This window comes from Gopherus flavomarginatus, chromosome 3 (genome assembly GCF_025201925.1).
Source record: "Gopherus flavomarginatus isolate rGopFla2 chromosome 3, rGopFla2.mat.asm, whole genome shotgun sequence".
NCBI lineage: Eukaryota > Metazoa > Chordata > Testudines > Testudinidae > Gopherus > Gopherus flavomarginatus.
In genome coordinates, this window is record NC_066619.1 from 97,530,503 (window position 1) to 97,556,488 (window position 25,986).

A 25,986-nucleotide genomic window follows, 5' to 3' on the forward strand; every position below is an offset into this window, starting at 1 on the left:
TTTAAAAAAAGTCAGGATTTTACATTATGGAAGGAGGCATCATAAAGAGTAGAAGGCATCCGAAGTGACTACCACTAGCCAGGACTCAGAGAGGATTTAAGGAACTCCAGATGGAGCTATGGCAGACACTCCTTTCCCCCTGGGTGGAACAAGGGTTGCTATGATATGGAGCTCTAGGGCAAGGTGCGCATATTAAATATACAGAGAAAAACTATTTTGTAAAGATCCTGGAAGTCCAAGAAAAGAGTGTAATTTTAAAACAGACATTATTCTCTTTCTGTGTTCTGAATAGGGTGACCAGAGAACAAGTGTGAAAAACTAGGACGGGGGTGGGAGGTAATAGGCATCTATATAAGAAAAAGGCCCAAATATTGGGACTGTCCCTATTAAATCGGGACATCTAGTCACTCTAGTTATGTATTTCAGTAGATACTTGAAAGGCTCTGAAACACAATCAAAATAAGTACATAAAATGCATAAGAACCATATTTTTGTATGCCATACTATTCTGTTAGTAAATATTAAATTGGCCAATTTTCAGCTTAATTGAGTTTTCATGTGTAATGAGCCATCTTCTTATTAGCCAACCAGGCTTTTAATGGGTTTTAATGTAAACTTTTTTAAAAAAACTTCAGTTGAATGTTTACCTACAGTGAATACTTGTAGTCATTGAAATCCAAGGCATAATCAAGTTGGGACAATGAAGAGAGAAACTTCAAAATTTTGGGGCATGATATTGTTTTGTTTTACTAAAACATTACAATTACAAAGCCACAGTTATTACTCAGGTATCACTTTCTACTATTGCCTTAGAAAAGGGTTTGTCAATATAAGTAGAAGCATATTTATAAATCACTTTTGTTATACATGTTAACATTTCTCAAAATAAGGGAAATTCAGTCATGCTAAGTTTACTTATTTATTTTAACATTTAAGTAAGTGCCTGACACATCTATACTCTTTCTGGAAAGCATAAAATAGCTGTTACATGCCACATTTCTGGATGACTTCCTAAATAATTTCCTAATACAAAATACCCCCACAAAATTCTCTCTCAGTAACATGGCAGGGTTCCCTAGAACTTTGTCTTTTTCATATAAATCCACAAAAACAATTTACATCAGACTTTGAAGAATTCACTAATTTAAAATATGCCTAAAGTACCTTCTTTAAAGATAGTTCAGGAACTGAATGTATCTAAACAACAACAAAATCAAATAGAAAATGAACAAAAGAGACTTCATAAAACAATATATATATATTTTTTAATAAATGAGCAAGCACATATTTCAGAAAGGTTTAAATAGTAGGCCAATTTTATGTATTAGAAATTACAATATTTTATTTGCCTATTCATAACTCCAATTGAGATTTTGAAGACAAAAGAAAAAGAAGATATGTTAAATATAATAATATGCCCTTGAGTTTCTATGCCTGTTTTACATTTAAAAAAACCACAAAGAATGTTTGGAAAACTGTTAAAAAAGCAAATTAAAATAAAACCTTGTCTTCACTCTAGCAGAAGAATGCTTTCTACTTTTTAGGTCTTAAAAGATCTATTACCCTGTCTGCCACAGGCACAATACCAAATATTATGGTTTATCTTTTCATAATTCACTGTCATCTTCCACCCCAAAAAGAAAGCATCCAGTTGTATTGCACTGAACCAAGAACTTCCTGAGATAGATAATTTGCAGAAATGAAAAGGATAATAAAATTACTTGCAACATGGTCTTCACTGTAGAGTCAAAGGCAGAGATAAGTTACTCAGGAAACTTAACTTTAATATTGTTATGCAAGTCAGATATGAACAGTCTAAACTTTACATGAATTATGATGTGCTATATGAATTAATAAAATAGCAAATGATACAGCTTGTCTTTGCTTTTCATTATACCACATACACGGTCTCTCACTGCTAATTAGCAAACCAAAAATTAATTCAATAGGTTTAATTAATAAATTATCTTTTATCCTTTATCCTCAGACTTAGTTTGCTTTTAGTTTAGTTCCCTGGGCTCAATATTACTTTCTTCTAAAAAGTAAAAAAAAACAAAAAACCCAAAACTAACAACAACAACAAAAAGATCAAAGGCTGATGAGTGTCTATATAATAGATAAAGTATATATATATTTTTACCTGAGCATCAAATTTAGGTGGTGCCTAAGGCAGTCCCAGAGCATATTATGTTGTCCACATTTCACTGCTGCCGGTCATTCTGCTAACACACTCATGACTGCCCACTAAGCAAGGCATACACTCCATTCTGACCCAAGAGATGTTAAAGTAAGCAATGAACTTGCGCCCATTAGCTACTTGGAATGTGCTGCTGTGGGATTAGCCTCATTAAGAGTTCTATAGACATTCATCCGCAGCCCAAAAACACTGCTTGATTTGAACATCTAATCTGACGCCAAAAGAAAAACAAATCCCCCGAGAGCTTGGATTTAACTGGCACAAGCCCTGACAGGCTCTTTTTTTAATTGTATTTTATTTTCAGAAAGGCAGCTTGTGAAAGTGTGATTCTGAAAGTTGAACTCAGGAAAACAAATCCTTCAAAAGAAACAGTGTACTGAACTGGAAACTGACCACACAAGAGATATTGTTAATCTCTAAAGAATGAAACGAGAATGTTTATTGGGCAACAGCTAAGAATCCACACAAAATGTAAATATATTACATTTAATCAACAATGGCATTTATCCAAGGAACCTAGGTTTTGCAACTGTTTCTTGCTCAACTCTCACAAATTTATCATTGCATAAACCTAAATGCTTGAATTTCAAACACATGGACAGCTGCGGTATGCTTGTATTAGTTAAAAGTCAATGACATATTTGACTTGGGTGACTACAATTTTGAGGATCAAAGCACGATTGCAATGGTCTGGCATTAAGGCAGAAGGAGAACTTTATAAATCATCATTTTACATTTGAATATTTCACAAAGAAAGCAATCATACATTTCGGATGGGTGACTAGTTTTGAGAAATAAATAAGAATGAGCCCAAACCTTAACCCAACTCTAAACTTTTTATTTTGATTTTTAAAAGTTTGGATGAGTTTCTCTCTCTCCACACACAGAGACACACACTATTCTTGTCCCAGATAGACCTTCCAAATTTACTAAACTCCACTAGGATCTGGTAATCTCTGGAAGGTTGGGTGATACCTGAAATTTCTCAAAGTGTTATAGTATCCAGAGGCCTCCCACAGACGAAGTAAGCACTACATTCTGAGGTTACTATGACCAAGGGAATCTCTATTGCATATAAGATTTGACCAGAGGAGCTACTCAGAGTGAAACAGACAATGTGAAACATGGAGAGATCTTTTCAGTGTGATACCAACCAAGGTGAGGGCCTATGGAGAACAGGGGGCCAGTGTCAGAAAAACAGCTGGCGAATGAGAGTCTGTTAGAGGTTAAAGAGTGAGGTTTGAGAATCGGAAGAGGAGTAAGATGATTTGGGGATTTAAAGAGGGATTTGATTTGGCTGAGAGGAGAAAGGGAAAAGACTTGGACAAAGAGAAGCGAGGTGGACAAGACAGAGATTAGAAGGTTTGGATGACTGCATAAGAGTCCAAACTTCACTTCGAAGTGTAAGTACTTTGCTGCATCGGAGTCAGAGTGCTCATCAAAACGTTGAAAGACCAAGCTCCAAACTTTCATTGGGGTCCTTTTGACCTCAGTGCCCAGGCTACATTTACCACAGACTTGCCCTGTCTTCCCTCCCCCATCCGCTCTGCACTGTTTCTAATTTAGGCCCTGGCCCAGTGAGGTACTTTAAGCACACATAGTCCTGTTGCTTTCACAGGGCTACTTATGTTTTAAAGTTGCTGGATCTAGGCTTTCATTTGTAAACGTCTTGGGGCAGAAATCGTATCTTGGGAGGTACATATCATACCTTTCGGTAGTGACAGAAATAATAAATCATCAGTATAAACTACAGTATGCATTAACTACTCCTGGTGTCAACCTGTGACATTGTGGGGAATTTTTCACAAGATATTGCATTGGAAAGTTTCTACAAATGCCACTGATTCAACAGAGAACAGCAGCTCTATCTGTGGGAGCTCTTATGGAGATACTTTAACATTATCACATTATGAGACCATAAACTACCAATACTGTAGCTGCTCCTATAATACGAGTAGTAATAAAGAAAATAGTCCATAAATTCACACCAGAGAAAGCTATTTTCTTTGCTGTTTTATATTGTGTAAATTACACAATGCAATAGCACTCTATTCTCTTGATCAGTGCTTTTTAAAAGGCTGACACTGCTCATTTAGAAACCTACAGCATAAATGCTATTAGAATTTAAAACCCAGCTCACCATTAATGAAGTGAAATTGGGACTCCTAAAATCAGGAACAGTAGTTAGTAATGAGCTGAATATCAATTTCTCATGGGAGATGAGAATGATTATTAAAAAGAGTCAGCAGCAGAAATCTCTCAGGACAATAAGTTCCACGAGATGGTAACCTACTAGGTACCAATGATGTTTAACTGCTGATCTAAGAATTTGAAGTTCAGACTAGCTCAAATAATTAACACGGAACCCTTAAGCAGCACCATTAAGGAGGATAATTTGTGGTAAACAGCTTTGTGACACTCCTCATTGGTTTTACTAACACTCTCTCCAATCTCCCCTGGACAATGGTAACAAAAACCTTCAGCAGGGCAGAAGCAGTGCTGAAAAAGAAGTTTGTCATCTGTTCTACAGTGGGCTAATGCAGCTGGACAGACACCAGAATATTTCTAAAGTAAATATCTTTGCACATTTTTAAAAATGGGTCAGATATTTACAAGTGGGATTTTCAAAAGCAACTAAGTGACTTGGGAACACCAGTCTCATTGAAAGCCAGTGGGATTGGTGATCCAAAGTCACTAAGAGTATGTCTACACTGTAATGTGAGCCCAGGTTTAGTAGAATATGAGTTAGCAGACAGCAGGTTTGTTAATGTACAATTTGACTGTCTATACTCATTTGTAACCTCAGGTTATGAATTGTTGAACTCTGGGTCCCAACCTGGGGATCCAATATCTGCACTGCATTATGCGGGCCTGAGTCCAACCACCAATCTCCCAGACTTCCTAGAGCCTTTCCAAAGTGTGGCAGCTTTAGCCTTTTGTTCTTGGTACAATAATTCCTCACTTAAGGTTGTAGTTATGTTCCTGAAAAATGCGACTTTAAGCAAAATGATGTTAAGCGAATCCAATTTCCCCATAAGAATTATGTAAATGAAGGGGTTAGGTTCCACGGAATTTTTTTCACCAGACAAAAGAATATCTATCTATATCTATATTATACACACATGCACAGAGTATAAGTTTTAAACAAACAATTTAATACTGGTACATAGTGATGATGATTGTGAAGTTTGATTGAGATGGAGGAGTCAGAGGGTGGGATATATCCCAGGGAATGCCTCACTGCTAAATGATGAACTAGCAATTGGCTGAGCCTTTAAGGGTTAACTCTCGCACTCTACAAGGCAGCAGGAAGGGAGGGAGGGGAGACAGCATCGCAGACTAAGACAGAGACACACACCGTGTGTGTGTGTGAGTGAGAGAAAGGTGCATTGCCCCTTTAAGTATACTGCCTTGTTAATTACATCAGCTTGCTGAGACTGCAGCAGCTGCTGCCGCAAGCACCCTCCATCATGAGCCCTGTCGTGTATCCCCCCGTTCTCTGGAAGATGGGGTAAGCAGGGAGCAGGAGCAGGGAGGGTGGGGGACACCCTGACATTACCCCCCCGCTTTCTCCCCTCCCCCCCCCACAGCAAGCAGGAGTCTCTGGGAGCAGCTCCAAGGCAGAGGGCAGCAGCAGCACATGGCAGTGGGAGGAGGGACAGCTGCAATTGCTAGCCTGCTGGGCAGCTGCTGCACAGGGAATTTAGGGGAGCGGGCAGCTGATAGGGGGAGATGACGGGGGGGCTACTGGTCCACCCTGGTTCCAAGATCCCATCGACTAGCTCAAATGGGCTGCTCTTTCTGCAAGCAGTAGACAAAGCAGGCGGCTGCCAAACGATGTTAGAAGGGAGCATTGCACAACTTTAAATGAGCATGTTACCTAATTTATCAGCAATGTAACAACGAAACAATGTTAAACAAGATGACTTTAAGTGAGGAGTTACTGCACAGCGTGGAAAAATTTGACTGTCCAGAGGACAAAGAAAGCCCGTGGGATTCTGGAATACTTTTGATGGACTCCTACAGCATAAGTCCAGTGGAGTATGTCTATACTGCAAAGCATCAGGGCTTGAACTCTAGATTCCATCTTGACTCAGGCTCAGCACCTCCACCCCGTGGGGTCCTGTGACCCGGGGTCTAAACCCTGGGTTTGTACAATGTGTGTGTAGATGGGAGGGGGATTAGGCTTGAGAGTGAGTTCAAACCTTAGGGTAACACTGTAGTGTAGACATATCCTTAGATGCTTTTGAAAACCCCACTCAACATGAATAGGAACATGCAGTTAGGTTAGCTCAGGCAAAATTACAAACTATAGCAATTCAGATGTTTCAGGGAATAAGCTTATCATTAGTTGTAGTCAGGAGAAATTTCTCTTTCCCTATTGCACAATTAAGTGCAATATGATTTGTGTGGGTCTTCCCTGAAACATTGGGCATTGGCTGCTGTTGGAGACAGGATACTTTACCAACTGGAACATTAGTCTGCCCCAAAATGAGTATTGCAATATTCCTCTGACTTTTACAGGACTGTTGTTACTGGAAGTACTATAGAGGCCAAGACATTAAACCTTCACTTACACTGTGCCTTGCTTTCTGTACTCTCTGTTCCTTTTCTATTTGATACCAAGAAAACTTTATCATCGGAGTTGTTCCAAGAACAATCTTCAATTGTCATGAAAATCAAGCTCTATTCAGCACACAGTAGGAGGGCACAAAATCTGGCCTATTATCATCACAAGTTTCCCAATGTAACATTTACATTGCATTTGGAAGAAATGTAGTAATGTAAGAAGAATCTGAAAAAATATATTTTCTTCAACAGTTTCCAATTTTAAACACCACCATATCCCACAGAGTTCTTGTCACAAAGTAATGGAAAAATATTACAGCTTTAGTTATTGGTGCCATGTAATAATACTTAGTGTTTTTATTGCCTCATGTAATACTACTTAATATTTTTATTGCCCATTGTATTTTTGAAGTATTATACAAATATGAATTAATTTATCCTCAGCATCTCTGTGCTTTAGTATTATTACCTCATTTTACAGAAGAGTAAATGGAGGCAGAGTGATTAAAGGTATGTCTACACTGCAATTAAAAACCCGTGGCTGATGTCTGTTAGCTGACTTGGCCTCGCAGGGCTCGAGATAAGGAGCTGTTTAATTGTGGTGTAAATGTTCAGACTTGGGCTGGAGCCTGGGCTCTGGGGCCCAACAGTAGGGAAGATTCCAGAGCCCGGGGCCCAGACAGCTACACCACAATTAAACAGCCCCTTAGCCTGAGCCCCATGAGCCAGAGTCAGCTGACACATGCCAACTGTAATTCAACATCTGCAGTGTAGACATACCCTATGAGACCTGCCCCAAGTGTGTGTGTGAGAGATGGAGGGGTTGAAGGGGAGCATGCGGGCAGGCATGTACCTAGGTCCTAGAATTGGTGCAGAGGCCTGGTGTCTTATGGACACCCTCCCTCCACCAGGATCTACAGGATTTGCGGGCAAACCAGCAGTTCAGTTCCTGTGGCGATCAACTGGTGGGATGAAGTGGAGGAAATGCAAAGAAATCCTCATAATGTTTCTTTCCCTTAACTCCTTCCTGTGTTTTGTCACAAGGAGGGAACAATTTGGTCAATGGACTTTTAACACTGGATTCTTACTAGTTTCAGTGATATAGTTCTGTATTTTCCTGAGTTTCTAAGGAGCAATAAACAATCTGTTTAAAGCAGCTATGGTCTAAAATTTTCTGAAGGAAAAAATGGTGTTTTATGACAAATTCCAGAGTGGTAGATGTGTGTTAGTCTGTATCAGCAAAAACAACAAGGAGTACTTGTGGCACTTTAGAGACTAACAAATTTATTTGGGCATAAGCTTTTTTTTTTTTTTTTTTTTTTTTTTTTTAAGAAGAGTATATATTGGATTTTTTGGTTTGTTTGATTTCTGAAATCCTCCAACCTAACCCTAAATGCACATGTGAAACCCCCCACCCTTTCTTCTCTCCTTGCCCATGGGAATCTCTCCTTTCCCCATGTGGTAAGCACCAGTCTCTCTTTCACCTGGGGTTTTCTTCTTCCACTCTCTCCCCAGGCACCCAGGGTCTGCTCCCAGCCCTGGGTACATCTCATTTGAAATCACCTCAAATCCCACCAAAGCAAGGGGGAGTTTGATGCTACCTCTCCCAACAATCTCTGCTTACTCTTCACTGTGCATGGAGACAGGCTGTAGACAGAGTGAGGAAAGGAGCAGCCAGTTGCAGGCAGAAGGAGCAGATGGCCATGCTGTTGCAAAACACTTTCAGTAATGGCTTCTAGGGGCAGGAATAGAAGAACCACCTGGTTTCCTGACAATTCAGCCTGATGATCCTGAAGATGGCCCTGGTGTTCTGTGGGTCTGCTGAGAGGTTCCCCCACAAGATGTGGGATAACTGTTGATTCTACTTTCCCTTGGAATTTTGCACCAAGATGAAACTGAAGGTAAACCTCAAAATACCTGCCACTCAAACCCAAAAGCTTCACCATTCTGACACCAAGTGAACTCGAAACTAGTGGATTTTATACCTCCAATAATCACATTGTTTGCCTAACTTGTGCTTACAACCCTGGGTATAGCAAGCCAATGCTCACACTGAGCTATCCCTCCCCTTATGCTGAGTGCCTTACAGTTTGAGCTCTTTGCCCACAAACAGTAAATTAAGAAAATTCCAACAATAGGAAAAATGTAAGAATATCTTCCATTTGTACGTAGCATGATCTGACATATGGGTAGTGTTACAGTATGATACTAAGAGAACAAATCCAATTAATTTTACTAATGGGGGCAAGTTGCAAGCACATATTTCAAGCAGCATACAAGTGGAAATATTTTAGTTTCATATTCATTTTTCTTTATTTTCAAAGAACTTTAATGATGTGGCCTGATTGCTAACGAGAAAACAAAGCCATCCCCATAAGTTTTCTGTGTGAGATGCAGGACTAATTTGACATTACTTGGGCTATTGGAGGTTATTAGACACAGATTTTGACTGCCTGTCAAAGTCACTCATGTTTGCCTGTGTGTGTGACTGGGCACATTAATGGGCCCTTCAATTCAGAAAGAGCAGTAGAGAGATTTCTACAATAGAAGGAAACTACAGAAAGATATTGCAGAAAATGAGTTTGCAGATCAAATGCTCCAATACTCTATGGACTAGGCTATGACTACCAAATTCAGAAGAAATCAAATTACACTAGAAACTAAAAGCATAAAACAGCTCTCAAAGCTGATAATCCCAGAAATGAGACATTTATAATAAATAAAAGGAAAATGGGGGGAAGAAAAGACCCATACATTTATTTTTTAAAGGCCTTTTGTTTAACAATCTTAAAGCAGAATTACTATTTATTGAAATTTTCTTAATCCAGGGTATAAGATTTACAGCTATGTCCAGGCATTAGGGGTCCATTGCTTTTGGGGGTGGTTATTACAGAAATGGGGTGTGATCACAAAAGGGAATTTCTAAGGCAATGAAGCTCACATGGAAACCTCAGGTTGACCAGGAGACACTTATGTCACAAAATAACTTTAGCTTTGATGCAAAAATTTAGAAAATCTGATGGCCAGATTTTCAGCATTCTTAAATTCCACCCACAAAATTCATGAACGTCATCTTTCTGCAGGTAAATCTGCCAGGTGATTCCTGGACAATATATTACCCTCTGCTGCAACAGCTGGCCAGTAGAAGGCTCCACAATTTTGGGAACAGTAAGCACAGACTGAGGTCAGAAGATCTGGTTGGAAATTTTCCAATGAACCCAAAATATCTCATAAAAACAGTCTGGGTTTGATGAGATTTTGTCCAATCAGGTTTCCAGTGGAAACCTTCTTGGTTGCCTGCCAGCTCACCTGGCAGGCTGCTGGGGACTCCGGGTTTCCACAGTCTGCAGTTCAGGGGATTTTCCAGGTCCACGGCAGTCCCACCATGTGGACTATCATGGGGTCTCAGGGATCCCGGATATCCAGGGTCTGTGGTCCCAGAGCAGTCCTGCCATACCACAGCTTCCTGTGTTTCCAGGCTCCCTGCTGCAAAGTTGGGAATCTGAAAGCTCCAGCTCAAGCCAAGGATCTGAGAGTCTAGGGTCACAGGACAGCACGAATGAAATGACTTTTATCTGAGTAGCACTTGCAACAAAAATCATGTGAACAGTAAGCCAAATGTATTATATTAGCAAAAATATTCATGCTAGAAAGGTTTGGCGAAGGAACCAGTACATAGGATCCTACTAAGAGCATACAGTACTATTAGATAACCTAGGCATGGCCCAATATCTAAATAAATACTTTGCCTCAGTCTTTAATAAGGCTAATGACGAGCTTAGGGATAATCGAAGGATGACAAATGGGAATGAGGATATGGAGGTGGATATTACCACATCTGAGGTAGAAGCCAAACCTGAACAGCTTAATGGGACAAAATCGGAGGGCCCAGACAATCTTCATCCAAGAATATTAAAGGAACTGGAGCATGAAATTGCAAGCCCGTTAGCGAGAATTTTTAATGAATTGGTAAACTCAGAGGTTGTACCGTACGACTGGAGAATTGCTAACATAGTTCCTATCTTTAAGAAAGAGAAAAAACGTGATCCGAGTAACTATAGGACTGTTAGTTTGACATCTGTAGTATGTAAGGTCTTGGAAAAAATTTTGAAGGAGAAAGTAGTTAAGGACATTGAGGTCAATGGTAATTGGGACAAATTACAACATGGTTTTACAAAAGGTAGATCGTGCCAAACCAACCTGATCTCCTTCTTTGAGAAGGTGACAGATTATGTAGATAAAGGAAATGCATTAGATCTAATTTACCTCGATTTCAGTAAGGCATTTGACACGTTCCACATGGGGAATTATTAGTTAAATTGGAAAAGATGGGGATCAATATAAAAATTGAAAGGTGGATAAGGAACTGGTTAAAGGGGAGACTCCAACAGGTCGTACTGAAGGGTGAACTGTCAGGCTGGAAGGAGGTTACTAGTGGAGTTCCTCAAGGATCAGTTTTGGGACCAATCTTATTTAACCTTTTTATTACTGACCTTGGCACAAAAAGTGGGAATGTGCTAATAAAGTTTGTGGATGACACAAAGCTGGGAGGTATTGCTAACACAGAGAAGGACCGGGATATCATACAGGAAGATCTGGATGACCTTGTAAATTGGAGTAATAGTAATAGGATGAAATTTAATAGTGAAAAGTGCAAGGCCATGCATTTAGGGATTAATAATAAGAATTTTAGTTATAAATTGGGAACACAGTTGGAAGCAACAGAGGAGGAGAAGGACCTTGGAGTACTGGTTGATCACAGGATGACTAAGGGCCACCAATGTGATATGGCCGTTAAAAAAGCTAATGCAGTTTTAGGATGCATCAGGCGAGGTATTTCCAGCAGAGATAAGGAGGTGTTAGTACCATTATATAAGGCACTAGTGAGACCTCATCTGGGATACTGTGTGCAGTTCTGGTCTCCCATGTTTAAGAAGAATTAATTCAAACTGGAACAGGTTCAGAGACGGGTTACTAGGATGATCCGAGGAATGGAAAACCTGTCTTATGAAAGGAGACTCAAAGAACTTGGCCTGTTTAGCCTAACCAAAAGAAGGTTGAGGGGGTATATGCTTGCTCTTTATAAATATATCAGAGGGATTAATATTAGGGACGGAGAGGAATTATTTAAGCTTAGTACCAATGTAGACACAAGAACAAATGAGTATAAACTGGACACTGGGAAGTTTAGACTTGAAATTAGACGAAGGTTTCTAACCATTAGAGGAGTGAAGTTCTGGAACAGCCTTCCAAGGGGAGTAGTGGGGGCAAAAGACTTATCTGGCTTTAAGACTAAGCTTGATAAGTTTATGGAAGGGATGGTATGATGGGATAGCTTAATTTTGGCAACTGATCTTTGATTATCAGCAGGTAAGTATGCCCAGTGGTCTGTGATGGGATGTTAGATGGGATGGGATCTGAGTTACTGCAGAGAATTCTTTCCTGAGTGCTGGCTGGTGAGTCTTGCTCACATGCTCAGGGTTTAGCTGATCGCCATATTTGGGGTCGGGAAGAAATTTTCCTCTGGGGCAGATTGGCAGAGGCCCTGGAGGTTTTTCGCCTTCCTCTGCAGCGTGGGGCATGGGTCACTTGCTGGTGGATTCTCTGCAGCTTGAGGTCTTCAAACCACAATTTGAAGACTTCAATAACTCAGATATAGGTTAGGGGTTTGTTATAGAAGTGGATGGGTAGGGTTCTGTGGCCTGCTTTGTGCAGGAAGTCAGACTAGATGATCATATTGGTCCCTTCTGACCCTAAAGTCTATGAGTCTATTACACTAGAGAAAATTAGGAACACAGTGCTGAAATCACATGGGTATAACTAGGAAGCGTCTCAACAAGCAGGGTCAGAAATGGACATTTTGACACAGACTATGGCTGCCTCTGAGCAGGTGTACAAATGGGCTGAGGGGGAGAGGCTTTCAGCCTATTGAGCACCCATTCAGGGGGCAGTCACTAACCCAGTGTTCGTTCTATCCTTGTGCAAGGTCAGGGGGGCAATATGCTTCAAAAGAGGGAAGGCCACGACCTCATCCCTTTCATGCTTGCACCTTCCTTGGACTGCCATTGACATGGAGAGAAGTTGCATATTCAAAAAGAAATCGTAAGTACCATTCTTCAGTGCACCCCTGGCACTGCAACAGAAGACAATCTCCACAGTCAGAATGCCTCCAGTAGAATGGTGCTACTCCACAGCCACTTCCGCCAAGTCAACAGCTATAACGGAGACCTTTTCTTATGCAATGTCAATCACTGTCTATTTTGGATAGGCTTGGGAATGAGTCAAGTTACTTGAACTCCTATCTCCATTGTACATTTATGGCACTATACAAATAATCAATGCAGTAATTCCTATGTTCCTCTCTTATACTCATCCCGAGTTACTGGCTTGTATGATATGAAGCGATAGAAAATGTTCACCATGAATAAAATCTGAAGCTCTGACAGACTTATCCCCAGCGAATTCGTATATTTTTGGCAGAACTATTTTTCCTCCAAAAGTGCCTGTGGCAGAATTACCCATCAAAAATATCCTTTAGAACAATGATTTTCAACCTGTGGCCAGCGGACCCCTTGGGGTCCACAGACTATGTCTAAGATTTCAAAAGGGGTCCACATCGACAGTCGAAGTTTTTTTAGGGGTCTGCAAATGAAAAAAGGTTGAAAACCACTGCTTTAGAAGGAATACTGTAAATCCAGTGTGCAGATCTAAAAATTTATTCCTAGGAACAAGCTCTTAGAAACAGATTTTTAGAGAAGAACATGAGTTAGATTTATTAAACAAAGTTTGGCATCTCTCTTCCCTAAGAACTATGACATTATTGATAATCATTTTTATGTAATTAGAAACAGTTTAGTACTGTGGTAAAGAATATATTTGCTATTTACTGCCCATTCGTATACATATTTGATTATCTAAAATGCCACTGATGTGAAGAAATTGTAGATCAGACAGGAATTCAAATGAATAAAAGAACTATAAACGTAAGGTAGGGGAGCATACAGTGTCCTCAATCTGCATGTGCAACAGGGGCAGCTCCAGGCACTAGCACTCCAAGCGCGTGCTTGGGGCGGCAAGTCACTGGGGGTGCTCTGCCAGTCGCTGCGTGACCAGTGGACCCTCCGCAGGCAAGCCGCCGAAGGCAGCCTGCCTGCAGTGCTTGGGGCGGCAAAATGCCTAGAGTCACCCCTGATGTGCAACATCTATTGATAGCAGGTTTCAGAGTGGTAGCCATGTTAGTCTGTATCAGCAGAAACAATGAGGAGTTCTTGTGGCATCTTGGAGACTAACACATTTATCTGGGCATAAGCTTTTGTGGGCTAACACCCACTTCATCAGATGCGTGGCATGGAAAAAAAACAACAGGAATTTCTTGTTAGCACTGCAAAAGTAATTTTCCCTCCCTTGGTAGTCACCCTTTCTTGTCAACTGTTGAGACTAGGCCACTTCCACCTTAATTGAATTGTCTCGTTTAGCACTGACTCCCCACTTAGTAAGGCAACTCCCATCTTTTCATGTGCAATAATATATATTTTGCTTACTGTTTTTTCCACTATATGCATCTGATGAAGTGGGTTTTATTTAGCCCACAAAAGCTTATGCCCAAATAAATTTTGTTTTTACTGATGAGAAGAGTAATCTATAGTTACTATTATGATTTATTTGGGACCAGATTTTCAAAAGTATGTGGTGGCCACAATTGAGACTGGATTTTCAAAAGTGATCAGCTCCCACATATACACATATGAAGTGATCAGATTTTTGAAGTGGTCAGAACCCAACATTCTTCACTGTTCTCAGTAAAAACTAAAAAATCTGGCCAGTTATATTTAGGTGCCTAAATGGGAGCTCAGCTCTTTTGAAAATCTGGCCCTTGTATTAGAGCAGGGGTCAGCAACCTTTCAGAAGTGGTGTGCTGAGTCTTCATTTATTCACTTTGATTTAAGGTTTTGCATGCCAGTCATACATTTTAATGTTTTTAGAAGGGCTCTTCCTATAAATCTATAATATATAACTAAACTATTGTTGTATGTAAACTAAGTAAGGTTTTTAAAATGGTTAAGAAGCTTCATTTAAAATTAAATTAAAATGCAGAGCCCCCTGGACCGGTGGCCAGGACCCGGGCAGTGTGAGTGCCACTAAAAATCAGCTCATGTGCCGCCTTCGGCACGCATGCCATAGGTTGCCAACCCCTGTATTAGAGTAAAGCCTAAGAACCCAAATCAGGATCAAAGCAGCATTGTGCAAAATGCTACACAAACAAAAGAAAAGACTCTCTTCTATCGCACAGAGCTCAACATGTAGGCATATGATAAGATGCATGAAACAGACAAATGTGGATAAAGGGGGATGAAAAATAAGGTAACAATAAGACAAGCATGCTTTGCATCATAAGCAATAGTCTTAGTTTGCTATCTGCCTAGCCATTGTTATCAATAGATTTCATATAGATTCAATCAATCATGTATTATCAGGGTTCATACCCAACAGACATATTAGAATACAAAAATTGCAGATCTTTAAATTTCAAAGAAAAATAAAATGTAATGTTATAAAACAGAATATATGGTTCTGGAGGGAAGATCTACTGTAGCTTCAATGCACACTCAAATGCTGAAGCCATTCATAAATAGCTCTAGCAGCTATCTAACATCCTTTGACATTAGCAAGTCATCCTCCTAATCTTCACGCTGCAACCATTCATTATTTTTGCTCTCCTTTCTGTTAAGAGTAAAAGAATATCAATGGTTTTTATCATCACTTTAAATATTTTAAATATAATTCACACAAACAAAAAGCAAACAAAATTCACATGAAAGGTCTATTTTAACACACTAAATTCAAACAAAGTAGAGTTAAGGCTGATAAACTTCCATTTTTATCCCTCCATATTTTGACTATTAGTGCAGAGGGTCACAGAGCCATGGACAATTTGAAATATCACCACTGCTGCCATTCCTAAGTATATCAAAGACTGCCATTATTCTGTTTTGTAAATACACAAGGTTTTGACACCTTTATTATATGGTACACACAACAAAAGCATGATAAGGAAAAATCATTATGACATTTCTTGAAGAGTTAGCGTGAATGAAGTTAGCCATGTTTAAAATTTAATATAATTTTCCCAAAATATCTCTCATATCTTGCGCTAACATTAATGAACAGTGATTGCTCAAGCCATGTTTCAACAAACATTCTTGTGAGCAGAAACATCTCTTGTACATGTTGGCAGAAAACTAAAGAAGCTTCACATATATTGTCAAAGTGAGCCATTGTATATGGAGCAGAACCATACAATTTCATTAAGATGGTGAACTTAAGATGTATCTTGGAGAGAACAAACCCTAACTCTGGCACCAATACAGGAAAGCACTTTAGCATATACTTAATTTTAAGCATATGCTTAAATCTATTCTTATTCACCAAAACGCATCATCATGTGTTTAATTCCTGTTGACTTCAGTAGGGTTTAAACACTTTGCTGAATAGGGATGGATTTATGCAGGTGATTAAAGTTAAGCACAATCACAAGTATTTTCTGAATCTAAGTGTATGAGAGCAAACAAAGTTGAAGGAGGTCTTTTAAAACCAGAAGAGGCTTTAGATAGACAATAGGCTAATCATGCTATAAGAAGAAGAGATAGAAGAGGAACTAGATTTAAGAGGAATGGTTAGTGGTACTGTGGTGCTACTTTTCACTTACAATGAACAGATTAGGGTGTAATGGAATTAATACATTTTATTAACATCTGGTTTTTTTAACATAATTTGCAAAAGAAAAAAATATCACTTTTGGGCGAGGATCTGCATACCAAGTTTCTGCTAGGTGCACTTTTTTTTAAAGTGTTGTAGTAAATGCATAACAAGTAAGATTTAGAGAAAACTATGGTAACAACCATAACTAACAGCATTACTGCTGAATTCATCTGGATATTACATTTTTTAAAAATAAACCTCTAAAAAATAATCTCTTGCTAGTATCTACAGTATTTTTGCATAGCTGTGAACAAAACAGATGAAGAAATGTATAGAGAATATGAACATTAATTGGAGCGGATAAGTAATTTGCAACTGTCCAGATGAAACTTGATTTGGATTTTGGGAATAGTACAAACTGCTTTTATGCACTTTCCTTATGCTTTGCAGGTACAGTATTGTCATATGGGAAGCATGTCTAATTGTGTAGTGATCCAAGTGCCACATTTAATACTGTTATGGTTCAGCAAGTCTGTGTTTGTAAATTGTGGACACAATGTCCCAGTTAGAACTTACACTGAATCTGTGTCTATTTTTAGATTTTTTTAAAAAAATTAATAATTAGGGCATTACGTAATTCAGATATTCTTGGAATAGGTTCAGATAAAAAATATTTTTGCAAGCACTTTCCCTCCTCCCCCAGCTTAATCATCACTACATACATTCATCTTTTGAATATTAGCAGCGTATTTATAAATTAGCAATTTTTCTTGTTTGATTTGAATTCTATTTTATGCTTATGTTTGTCAGGATAAGATGCAAAAGAGAGGTTTACAAGGGGCGTGGGGAGAGAGTTTCTGCTGCTAGGGAATATACATTTATAAAATATTTTGTTGACTGACTATTGGTTGGAATCATAATCACATCCTGGGAGCCTGAAATTGAAATCTGTTTTCTTACAGAAATACTTTCCGTCCAGTGTGTGCCTTCAGTTATTTATTACATATGGTTCTTTGCTATTACTTTGTCTCTCCTGGCAATGATACAGTAATGTGTTAATTCTGTCTTTCAAAAATCTTCACTGATCCATCTATTTCACATACATTTTAAAAATTACATTGACTTTGACAAAAGGTCCTTCATAAAATGTCAGAAAGAAAAGGGTCGAAATTTGGAATCCAAAAAGCTTAACAGTGTTCCCTTAAAGAGAGGAATTTTCACATAGGGAAATCCACAGTACTGGAGCTTACTTAAACTTACATCTACATATACCATATCTTTCATGTTATGGAAGAGTGCATGTATCCTTACATCATTCAGCTTTTTTACATCCTTTCCCTTTTAGGCAAAAAGTTGTGACAAATGTGATTCTCATCACACATTTTTATTTAATATAATTTTAATAATGGCATTTATTACTTTTGCTAATATTTGCTAACAAGACTTCATTACTTTATACCCCATTTGCTCCTCTATACTAGGTCCCAATTCAGGAAAACACATCAGTTGGAATTAAGCATGTGCTTAAGTTAATGTGACCTAAGTATGTTTAAAGTTAAGCATGCTTTCTTCAATTAGGGCCTTATTCTGGAATGAAATAACTTTTAATATAAAAATAGACAAATTCTGAGTTCATAAATAAAACTTTACAGTAGCGTCAAAGCAGGAGGGGAAATCTGGAGACAAAAAAAAACCTCATTAAAGTACACAGCAAAAGAAATAAAAATAAAATCACTGGAAAATGAATAGCTGTGCTCACTTGTCCTCATTTGATCCAGAATGAAAGTTTCAATTTACAGGTACTGAATTAAAAATTGTTGACTATTATCTTGACCATGAGCCCTTTAAACCAATGACATGTTCAGTTCTATAAACATAGAAAACTGTTGAAGCTCAAACAACAAAATGGTATGAATAAAACTAATGTAAAATATTAATGTTATTATCTTGTGTTAGCAGTACCATTCTGAAATATAAATTTATATGCAATTTAAGGTATTAATATTTAAAAAAATCAGCAGGACTCAGTTTTATATAGTGAAAGAAAGAATCTAATTTTTTGGCTCCTCTTGTGTATTTTTATTTTAAGGATTCAGCTTTACACAGTAACAGCTACATGAATAAGATCTGTGTTGACTAACCTAGTGAAGTCCCTCTTTCAGCTCACATGGTAGACTTTGCTTATTTTTACCTTTTGAATTAATACTAGATTTACAACTTAACAGAGTCTACGCTACCATCAACATACATAGGTAGCTATCAACAAGGCTAAGACCCTGCAAGCTGGTCTGCAGGCGTGACCCTCTGCTCCTTATGGAGCCCACTGACTTCAGAGGGTCTGCCTGACTGGAGCAGCTTGCAGGATTGAGGCCTAACACTGGAAATACCTGTGGCAGAATAGTCACATGTGCTTTCACGTCTTAGAGCTATATGCTTCTATGTGCTATGAGTAGGCTGACCAGACAGTAAATGTGAAAAATCGAGATGGGGATGTGGGGTAACAGGAGCCTATAAGAAAAAGACGCAAAAATCGGGACAGTCCCTATAAAATTGGGACATCCGGTCACCCTAGCTCTGAGTCACAGTACAGGACAAAAGACTGAAGCTAGAGCTGGCCAAGATTTTTTTTTAAACTTTATTTTGTTTTTATATAAAATATAAACAAACATATATAAATACATGCACAAGATGGAAATACTATATAAATTAAATTCAATGCTCATTATTTGTAAAACCTGGAACAAAATAGAACAAAACTCCTGAACCCACAGAGATCATGTAGGGCATCAATTATTAAAGTGACTACATAGATAGATAAGTGAAAATATAACCTATGAGTATCGAGTACTAATATATACTAAACTGCAAAAGCATGCAATAGTGCATGTGTGACAAGACATCCTCATATTTTCCCCAAGTGTTTCTATTAGAGTAGCTTTTTCCATTAATGCAGTTGTAAGATAGCTCACTAAGCCAGTCTGTGTATGAGGTAGGAATTGCAGATTTCCATTTTCTCAACTTTCGCCAGTTCTTAATGTTAACTGATAAAGATAACTAATCCAGTACCCCTAAAACACACAAGCTCGCAGAAGGAAAGATAGCAACACTTAAAATTTTTGAGAGCGCACGGAATACAATGTTCCAGAACACATGCCTTTTTTGACATATACGGAAGATGTGTGAACGGTTAGCATGTGGCTCGTTGGAGCTCCAACATTCACTGTGTGTTTCCAATCTAGCCTCAAAAACAAATGTTCTGGAGTACAGTAATATGTGTTCAATATCTTGTTCTGGAAGAAATCACAAGGATAAAGAACTTGAAGTATCTTTCACATTAAGCCAGATATCTTCCCAGGTTTCTGTTGTGATAGAACGGGCTGAGTTCTTCCCATTTTTCTTTGAGACTCAGATTGAGAGGCTAATGCAAAGCATTAAGCCACCTATAAGTGATTCCTACAAAGTGACTTTTTGTTTCCTTATTTTTTAGCATATTGGTCTAAAGGTGACAGAGTCGAAACAGACCAAGTGTCCCCTATCCTTGCATGAATCCTTGAGCATGGCTGCTGGAAGAAGGAACTGTGAAGTCAGTGGTAGCTGATATTTGTTACGCATGTAATCGAAGCAGGTAAGTCTATCATCTTGCATTACATCTTTAATTTTTGTTAATCTTTTTTCTATCCAAATTGTCTTAAACAAGGAGTTGGCCTTGATCTTGAGATACAGGTATGCCATAGTAGTACAAGAAGAGAATTAGTAAAATTGGATGCTGTAATCATCTGAAGTGGTCAAAAATCCTTTGATGAAATGTTTTTTGGTTAAAAATGTCTGTTGCTGAAACCAAAAATTCTCACATTGTAGCACTGTGGAAGAAAATAATACCTCTGTGGTATGGCTTCATGTCAGTGTAAACTCCGGAAATGAAATAATTCAAAACATCCATGATATGGGGTGATGGAGAGCACCAAAGTAGGAGGCATAAACTGGAAACTTGAGTGAATTAGAGGAAACCCTAGAGAGGTCTAAAATACATCAATAAAAATCACAGAATCATAGAATACCAGGGTTGGAAGGGATCTCAGGAGGTCATCTAGTCCAACCCCCTGCTCAAAGCAGGACCAATCCCCAACTAAGTCATTCGAGCCAGGACTTTGTCAAGCCTGACTGTAAAAACCTCTAAGGAAGGAGATTCCACCACTTCCCTAGGTAACCCATTCCAGTGCTTCACCACCCTCCTAGTGGAAAAGTTTTTCCTAATATCAAACCTAAACCTCCCCGACTGCAACTTGAGACCATTGCTCCTTGTTCTGTCATCTGCTACCACTGAGAGCAGTCTACATCTATCCTCTTTGGAACTCCCTTTCAAGTAGTTGAAAGCAACTACCAAATTCCCCCTCATTCTTCTCTTCTGCAGACTTAACAATGCCAATATCCTCAGCCTCTCCTCATAAGTCATGTGCTTCAGCTCCCTAATCATTTTAGTTGCCCTCCACTGGACTCTTTCCAATTTTTCCACATCCTTCTTATAGTGTGGGGCCCAAAACTGGACACAGTAGTCCAGATGAGGCCTCACCAATGTTGAATAGAGGTATACGATCATGTCCCTTGATCTGCGGCCAATGCCCCTACTTATACAGGCCCAAATGCTGTTAGCCTTCTTGGCAACAAGGGCACCTGTTGACTCATATCCAGCTTCTCATCCACTGTAACCCCTAAGTCCTTTTCTGCAGAATTGCTGCCTAGCCATTTGGTCCCTAGTCTGTAGCACTGCATGGGACTCTTCCGTCCTAAGGGCAGGACTCTGCACTTGTCCTTGTTGAATCTCATTGGATTTCTTTTGGCCCAATCCTCTAATTTGTCTATGTCCTTCTGTATCCTATCCCTACCCTCCAGCATATCTACCACTCCTCCCAGTTTAGTGTCATCTGCAAACTCGCTGAGAGTGCAATCCATGCCATCCTCCAGATCATTAATGAAGATATTGAACAAAACCATCCCCAGGACCGACCCTTGGGGCAGTCCGCTACCAACTAGACATGGAGCCATTGATCACTACCCATTGAGCCCGATGATCTAACCAACTTTGCAAATATTGCAAATTGATGGCCTTAGACAACAATAGATTGTCACACAGTGGCAACACACTCATTGGGTGATTCGCAAGACCACTATAAACTGGGAGTTTATTGGAGAAAGGGCTGACGGAGAATTCAAACCCAGGGGAAGGCAAGCATCAAGTGGCAGGGGTTGCACCCAAGGATGGCAGCTCCCGAGCTCTGTTCTGAGTGGCACCTTGTCGCCAGCCAATCTCCTTACTCGTAGGAATCTGCTGGCTGGCTCGAGGCACTTTGAGAGGGTAAGGGTTGGGGGTTCCATGTGCTGCTGTGGGTGGCCTTTTTACCATGTAGAGGCCTGCAGTGGTATAAACTGGTCCAACAGAAGATTACCTCACTCACTTTACCCCTCTAATATCCTGGGACGGACAAGGCTGCAACAACACTGCATACAGTCATGTCTGTCCTGCGCTCCACTGGTATTTGCAGAGTCAACTCCTGCTGTGAATGATAACTGAGCTGAAACGTGATTGCTTAGCAAAGATCTGTTAATAAGTAACACAGACTTTTGCCTGGATGACAACCCATCGACCCAAATTAGTCAGTTGACCACTTTCTGAAATGGAGTATCTAACTAGTAAGGAAGTGTATATGCTTGTGAATGTGTCTTAAAGGTTATCAGAGTTACAGTGGATCTTTGTTTTCTAACAGGTTTCAAACAAGACTGCTGTCAAGTAGTCTTAACACAGAACAAGTCACTGTTGTTAAAGATTACAGATCATTCTAGGTGTAGGTAGACACAAAAGTGTGCCAGCTTTTTGAACTGCACGTAGTCTGTAGAATCTGTCATAAATGTAGGAGTTTGTTAGACATAAGAACTGTCAGCCAAATCCTGGGGCTAATATCATTCACTAGGAAACACATAATAAGGGTTGACTACTATAGATCTATTGGAAAAGAGGCATAGGTGAATTGGCACATAACTGACCAGATTTTCTTGTGAACCAGTTTTGGATTGTTTTTCCTCTGGTGTGTTAACAACACAGGACAACAGGAGCTGATAACTAATTGGCACAAGTGAGGCCCTATTCTGAGGGACTTGGTCAAAAACCTAATTAAAGACACCTTCTTATCCTCAATTACTGTTGTGGTTATGTGATTTGATTCTGAAAATCCAAATGGTTGTATTGACCAATTTTCTAGTTAGTTTTAGCCAAATTTTAGTCCAATACCATTTTTGCCTTCTTATAGCCTATATCATTAGCTTCTGTTAAGGATATTGAATAAAGGTCTATAAAACCAAATTCATCTTGAGTCCTTTTAATTTCGATTGCTTAACTAAAGTAAAAGAACCCTAATAAAAGTTGGTGTGGGTAATCAGTTATGCAGTTGCTTAACTAAAGTTCATTTTATACCCTATCTTTCTTGCACTAGACTTTGTTTAAAGTCTTTGGAGACCTTTGCACTGTAAGCAAATTGAAGTTTCCCATGTGACAGACGGTTCTGAAAAGGAATTAACTATACACAGCTTATTCCAACTTCTGGATAAAGTGAATATCAATGCGATAGAAACATGAAAAGCAACCTAAGAGATCAAAGCGGTATGATGGAGGTCATTTGTAGTGGGGTATTTAAGCAGTTTTAATTTACTTTCTTGTTTTGACTTGAGTTTCTAATATTGATTTTAATTGCATTTTTAAAAATATGTAATTTTCAATATGCTAAGTATAAGAATTTAGCTATGGAAAACAAAGTTGGTTAAAAGGCTTTTCTGATTTTTATTTGGTTTAAATCTTGTGGAATTTGATTATACAGTGCATTCCAGCTACCTGCCACAGCAGGTTCTTGTATCAGGACTTGCTGATTATTACTTACGCATTGTTTCAATACGATTTCTTGAAGGATTTCATTTAATACAGATTAGTACTTTTAATAAACTGTGGTTAATTGAAGCCTCTGAGCTTCATTAAGTACTGTTCAGTGAAGTGGATTAGTTGATTTGTTGCTCTCTCACAGAAAATAATGGTGGAACAAAGTAATTACTTTTCCCCACTGGGTTGCTAAGGGGTGACATTACTGTAGTGCTCATGGTGTCAATATTTCCAGAAATTTTCTCTCTTACAGTCATTCATATGTTTCAATAAACTTTGATTCTAAGCTGTCCCTAATGGCATCCCTACAACAGATTTAGCTTTTAAATAGAATAGCTGAAGTTCACTACCAGGAATAAACTTGCTAATTGTATGATTAATAATTGTGCTCAATGTATTGTTCACTCTCATCAGAAAGTATTTTTAACAATTTTTCAAGTTGTCCGTACATAATTTAAAATAGGTTTAAAAATGGTAATTTTGCTGTAGGTAGGATGCTATATTACTGTATGTTACAGAAGCCTAGGATGAAATCCTAGCTCTAATCAAGTCAATGGCAGTTTTACCACTGACTTCAGTGGAGCCAGGATTTCATTTCTCATTCATTAAACCCTAATCTAATAGTAATGCTGTACTATAAAAACAGAACATAGCACATTTTAGATTACCTAAAGGTCATTTGCAAGAAAACAAAATGTTCTGCCTCATTGTTGCATAAAGTCGACTAATATTCTTAAGGAAAAGAATTTAAGATTGAAATCTTAAAAACAAAAAGAAGTAAAGGGAGACTATCACATTTTTTTTATTTTATTTTTTGCTGTGACTGACAATTGGTATAAAAACTTTGAGGATTCTTCTATTTTTCCCCCACCATAAAAAGAGCAATCATATGCTTTATCAGGCTTATGTTAGATGAAGGAAAATACCAACAAAACTGAATTTAAGTGTCCAAGAGAAACCACTATCTTTTTCTATACAGCCTGCTGCAGTCTGGTAACAAAACAGATGTGTTCGCACACAGGAAGAACTCCTACCAAACTCAAAGGTGCCACACACACACACACACACACACACACACACACACACACTCCTTTTTTACATGAAGCATTAGTTATACCATTAGACGTTATTAAAGGGCAATTCTCTCCCTGCAGGCAATGGAACTGTGGTTCTGCTGTGCAGGTGTATCTGCCTGCTGCATACTGGGAAGATGTATTCTGTATTACCGTATCTGCAGCAATGCAGAGGGGTAGATACATAGTGGGCTTGGAGTGTGCCTTGGGAATCTTCAGTTAATAGGATATTGCAATGACTGAGGCTGAGGGGAGCACAGTAGCACTCTAAACACATCTCCTCTCTCCCAGCGACACCTCTGGCATGACTGGCTTTGTTAGCTGGGGATTTTCCTACACTGGGAGAATTCCCCAGCTGTCTGGGGATCTGACCAACACTTTATAGACTTTGTATCTATTAACTGCAGTAAAACATAGAAAGATGTCCCAGGTTTTTCATTGTCAACTGCTAAAAGTAGAATCTTATCCTCTATGTGGACCTATCCCTAGAGAGGGACATGACAGTGTGTGTTACACTATGGTCAGAATGTTTGGCTATAAAACGCAAACCATTTTCTTTAAAAAAAATATATGAGTGATATAACTTCAACGTGGAATAAAAATGAGGTAAGATTACTGGAAGGAGAAATATTTTTTTTAAAAAAATCTAAACATATTTTTGAACATCTGATTCAGATTGTTACTGCAATTCCCTCCAAAGCTTCCTTGTCAGTGGCTCAGAGACTTCAACTTGAATAGCCTTTCAAGTGCTGTAGGAAAGTATAAAGTCTGGGGAAGGAAAAAGATATTCTATATAAAGAAATGTACCTAGGAAACCTGTTATTCTGTATGCATCACGTGTAATGAGAATAATTTGCATTCAGTTTATATTTTTAATGAACTCCTAAAGCTTTGGCCATGAACCACATAGTAATATTAAAATTCCAGCTAGCCGAGATGAAGACTTAAAAATAAGAAAAAGCAGCCGCAGCAGCCATCAGACAAGCTTTGACATTTTTAAAGCTCATCACCACAAAGACTGAATTGAAACTTCCCATGTGACTGTGGCTTCCGAGAAGGAATTAGCAACATATGTTCCATTCATTGGTTATTAGAGTTTTTGAGTAATGCAAACAGTAAGGCATACAGTGATGTACACATATGTTCACGCATGTGTGTAAGTCAGTCTCTCCACACACACACACTTCTTAAGGGTGTTCTACTTTCACAATCTGAAAAATACCCACTTTGGTTACTGTGCAAGAGTCAGGTCACTAAACATGCCTGTGGGTGGTTTTGGGGAGAAAATCCTGTTTATGCAGAGCAAGCAAACACAATGTTCCACAAAAAAGTATGCTCACCTCAGTCAGGGATGGGATGGGATGGGGTCAGTTCCAGAAGGAAAACTATTTCCCAACTTCTTAACCAAATCTTCTCTTTTCTTAGAGAGTGATGGGTCAGTTGCTCTCACCCACTGCATAGTCAATGTCTTCCCCAGGGAAGATCCTTGCTTCACCAAGGCTATGTCTATACTAGAGTTAGAAGGT

At 38.9% G+C, this 25,986-nt stretch overlaps 1 protein-coding gene across 9 annotated transcripts in view; it reads right to left on the reverse strand.

Moving 5' to 3' along the window:
* Positions 1–25,986, reverse strand: part of TRPM3 (transient receptor potential cation channel subfamily M member 3) — a 611,492-nt gene that overhangs the window by 209,760 nt on the left and 375,746 nt on the right. Inside the window, exon 1 of one of the 9 annotated variants that reach the window (XM_050944113.1) lies at positions 24–134. The exons of the other annotated variants lie outside the window; for them this stretch is intronic. Coding sequence (XP_050800070.1) covers positions 24–59 — 36 coding nt within the window. The 5' untranslated portion in view covers positions 60–134. Of the gene's footprint in view, positions 1–23; positions 135–25,986 lie in introns of those variants that run through there. 9 annotated transcript variants of the gene reach the window in all.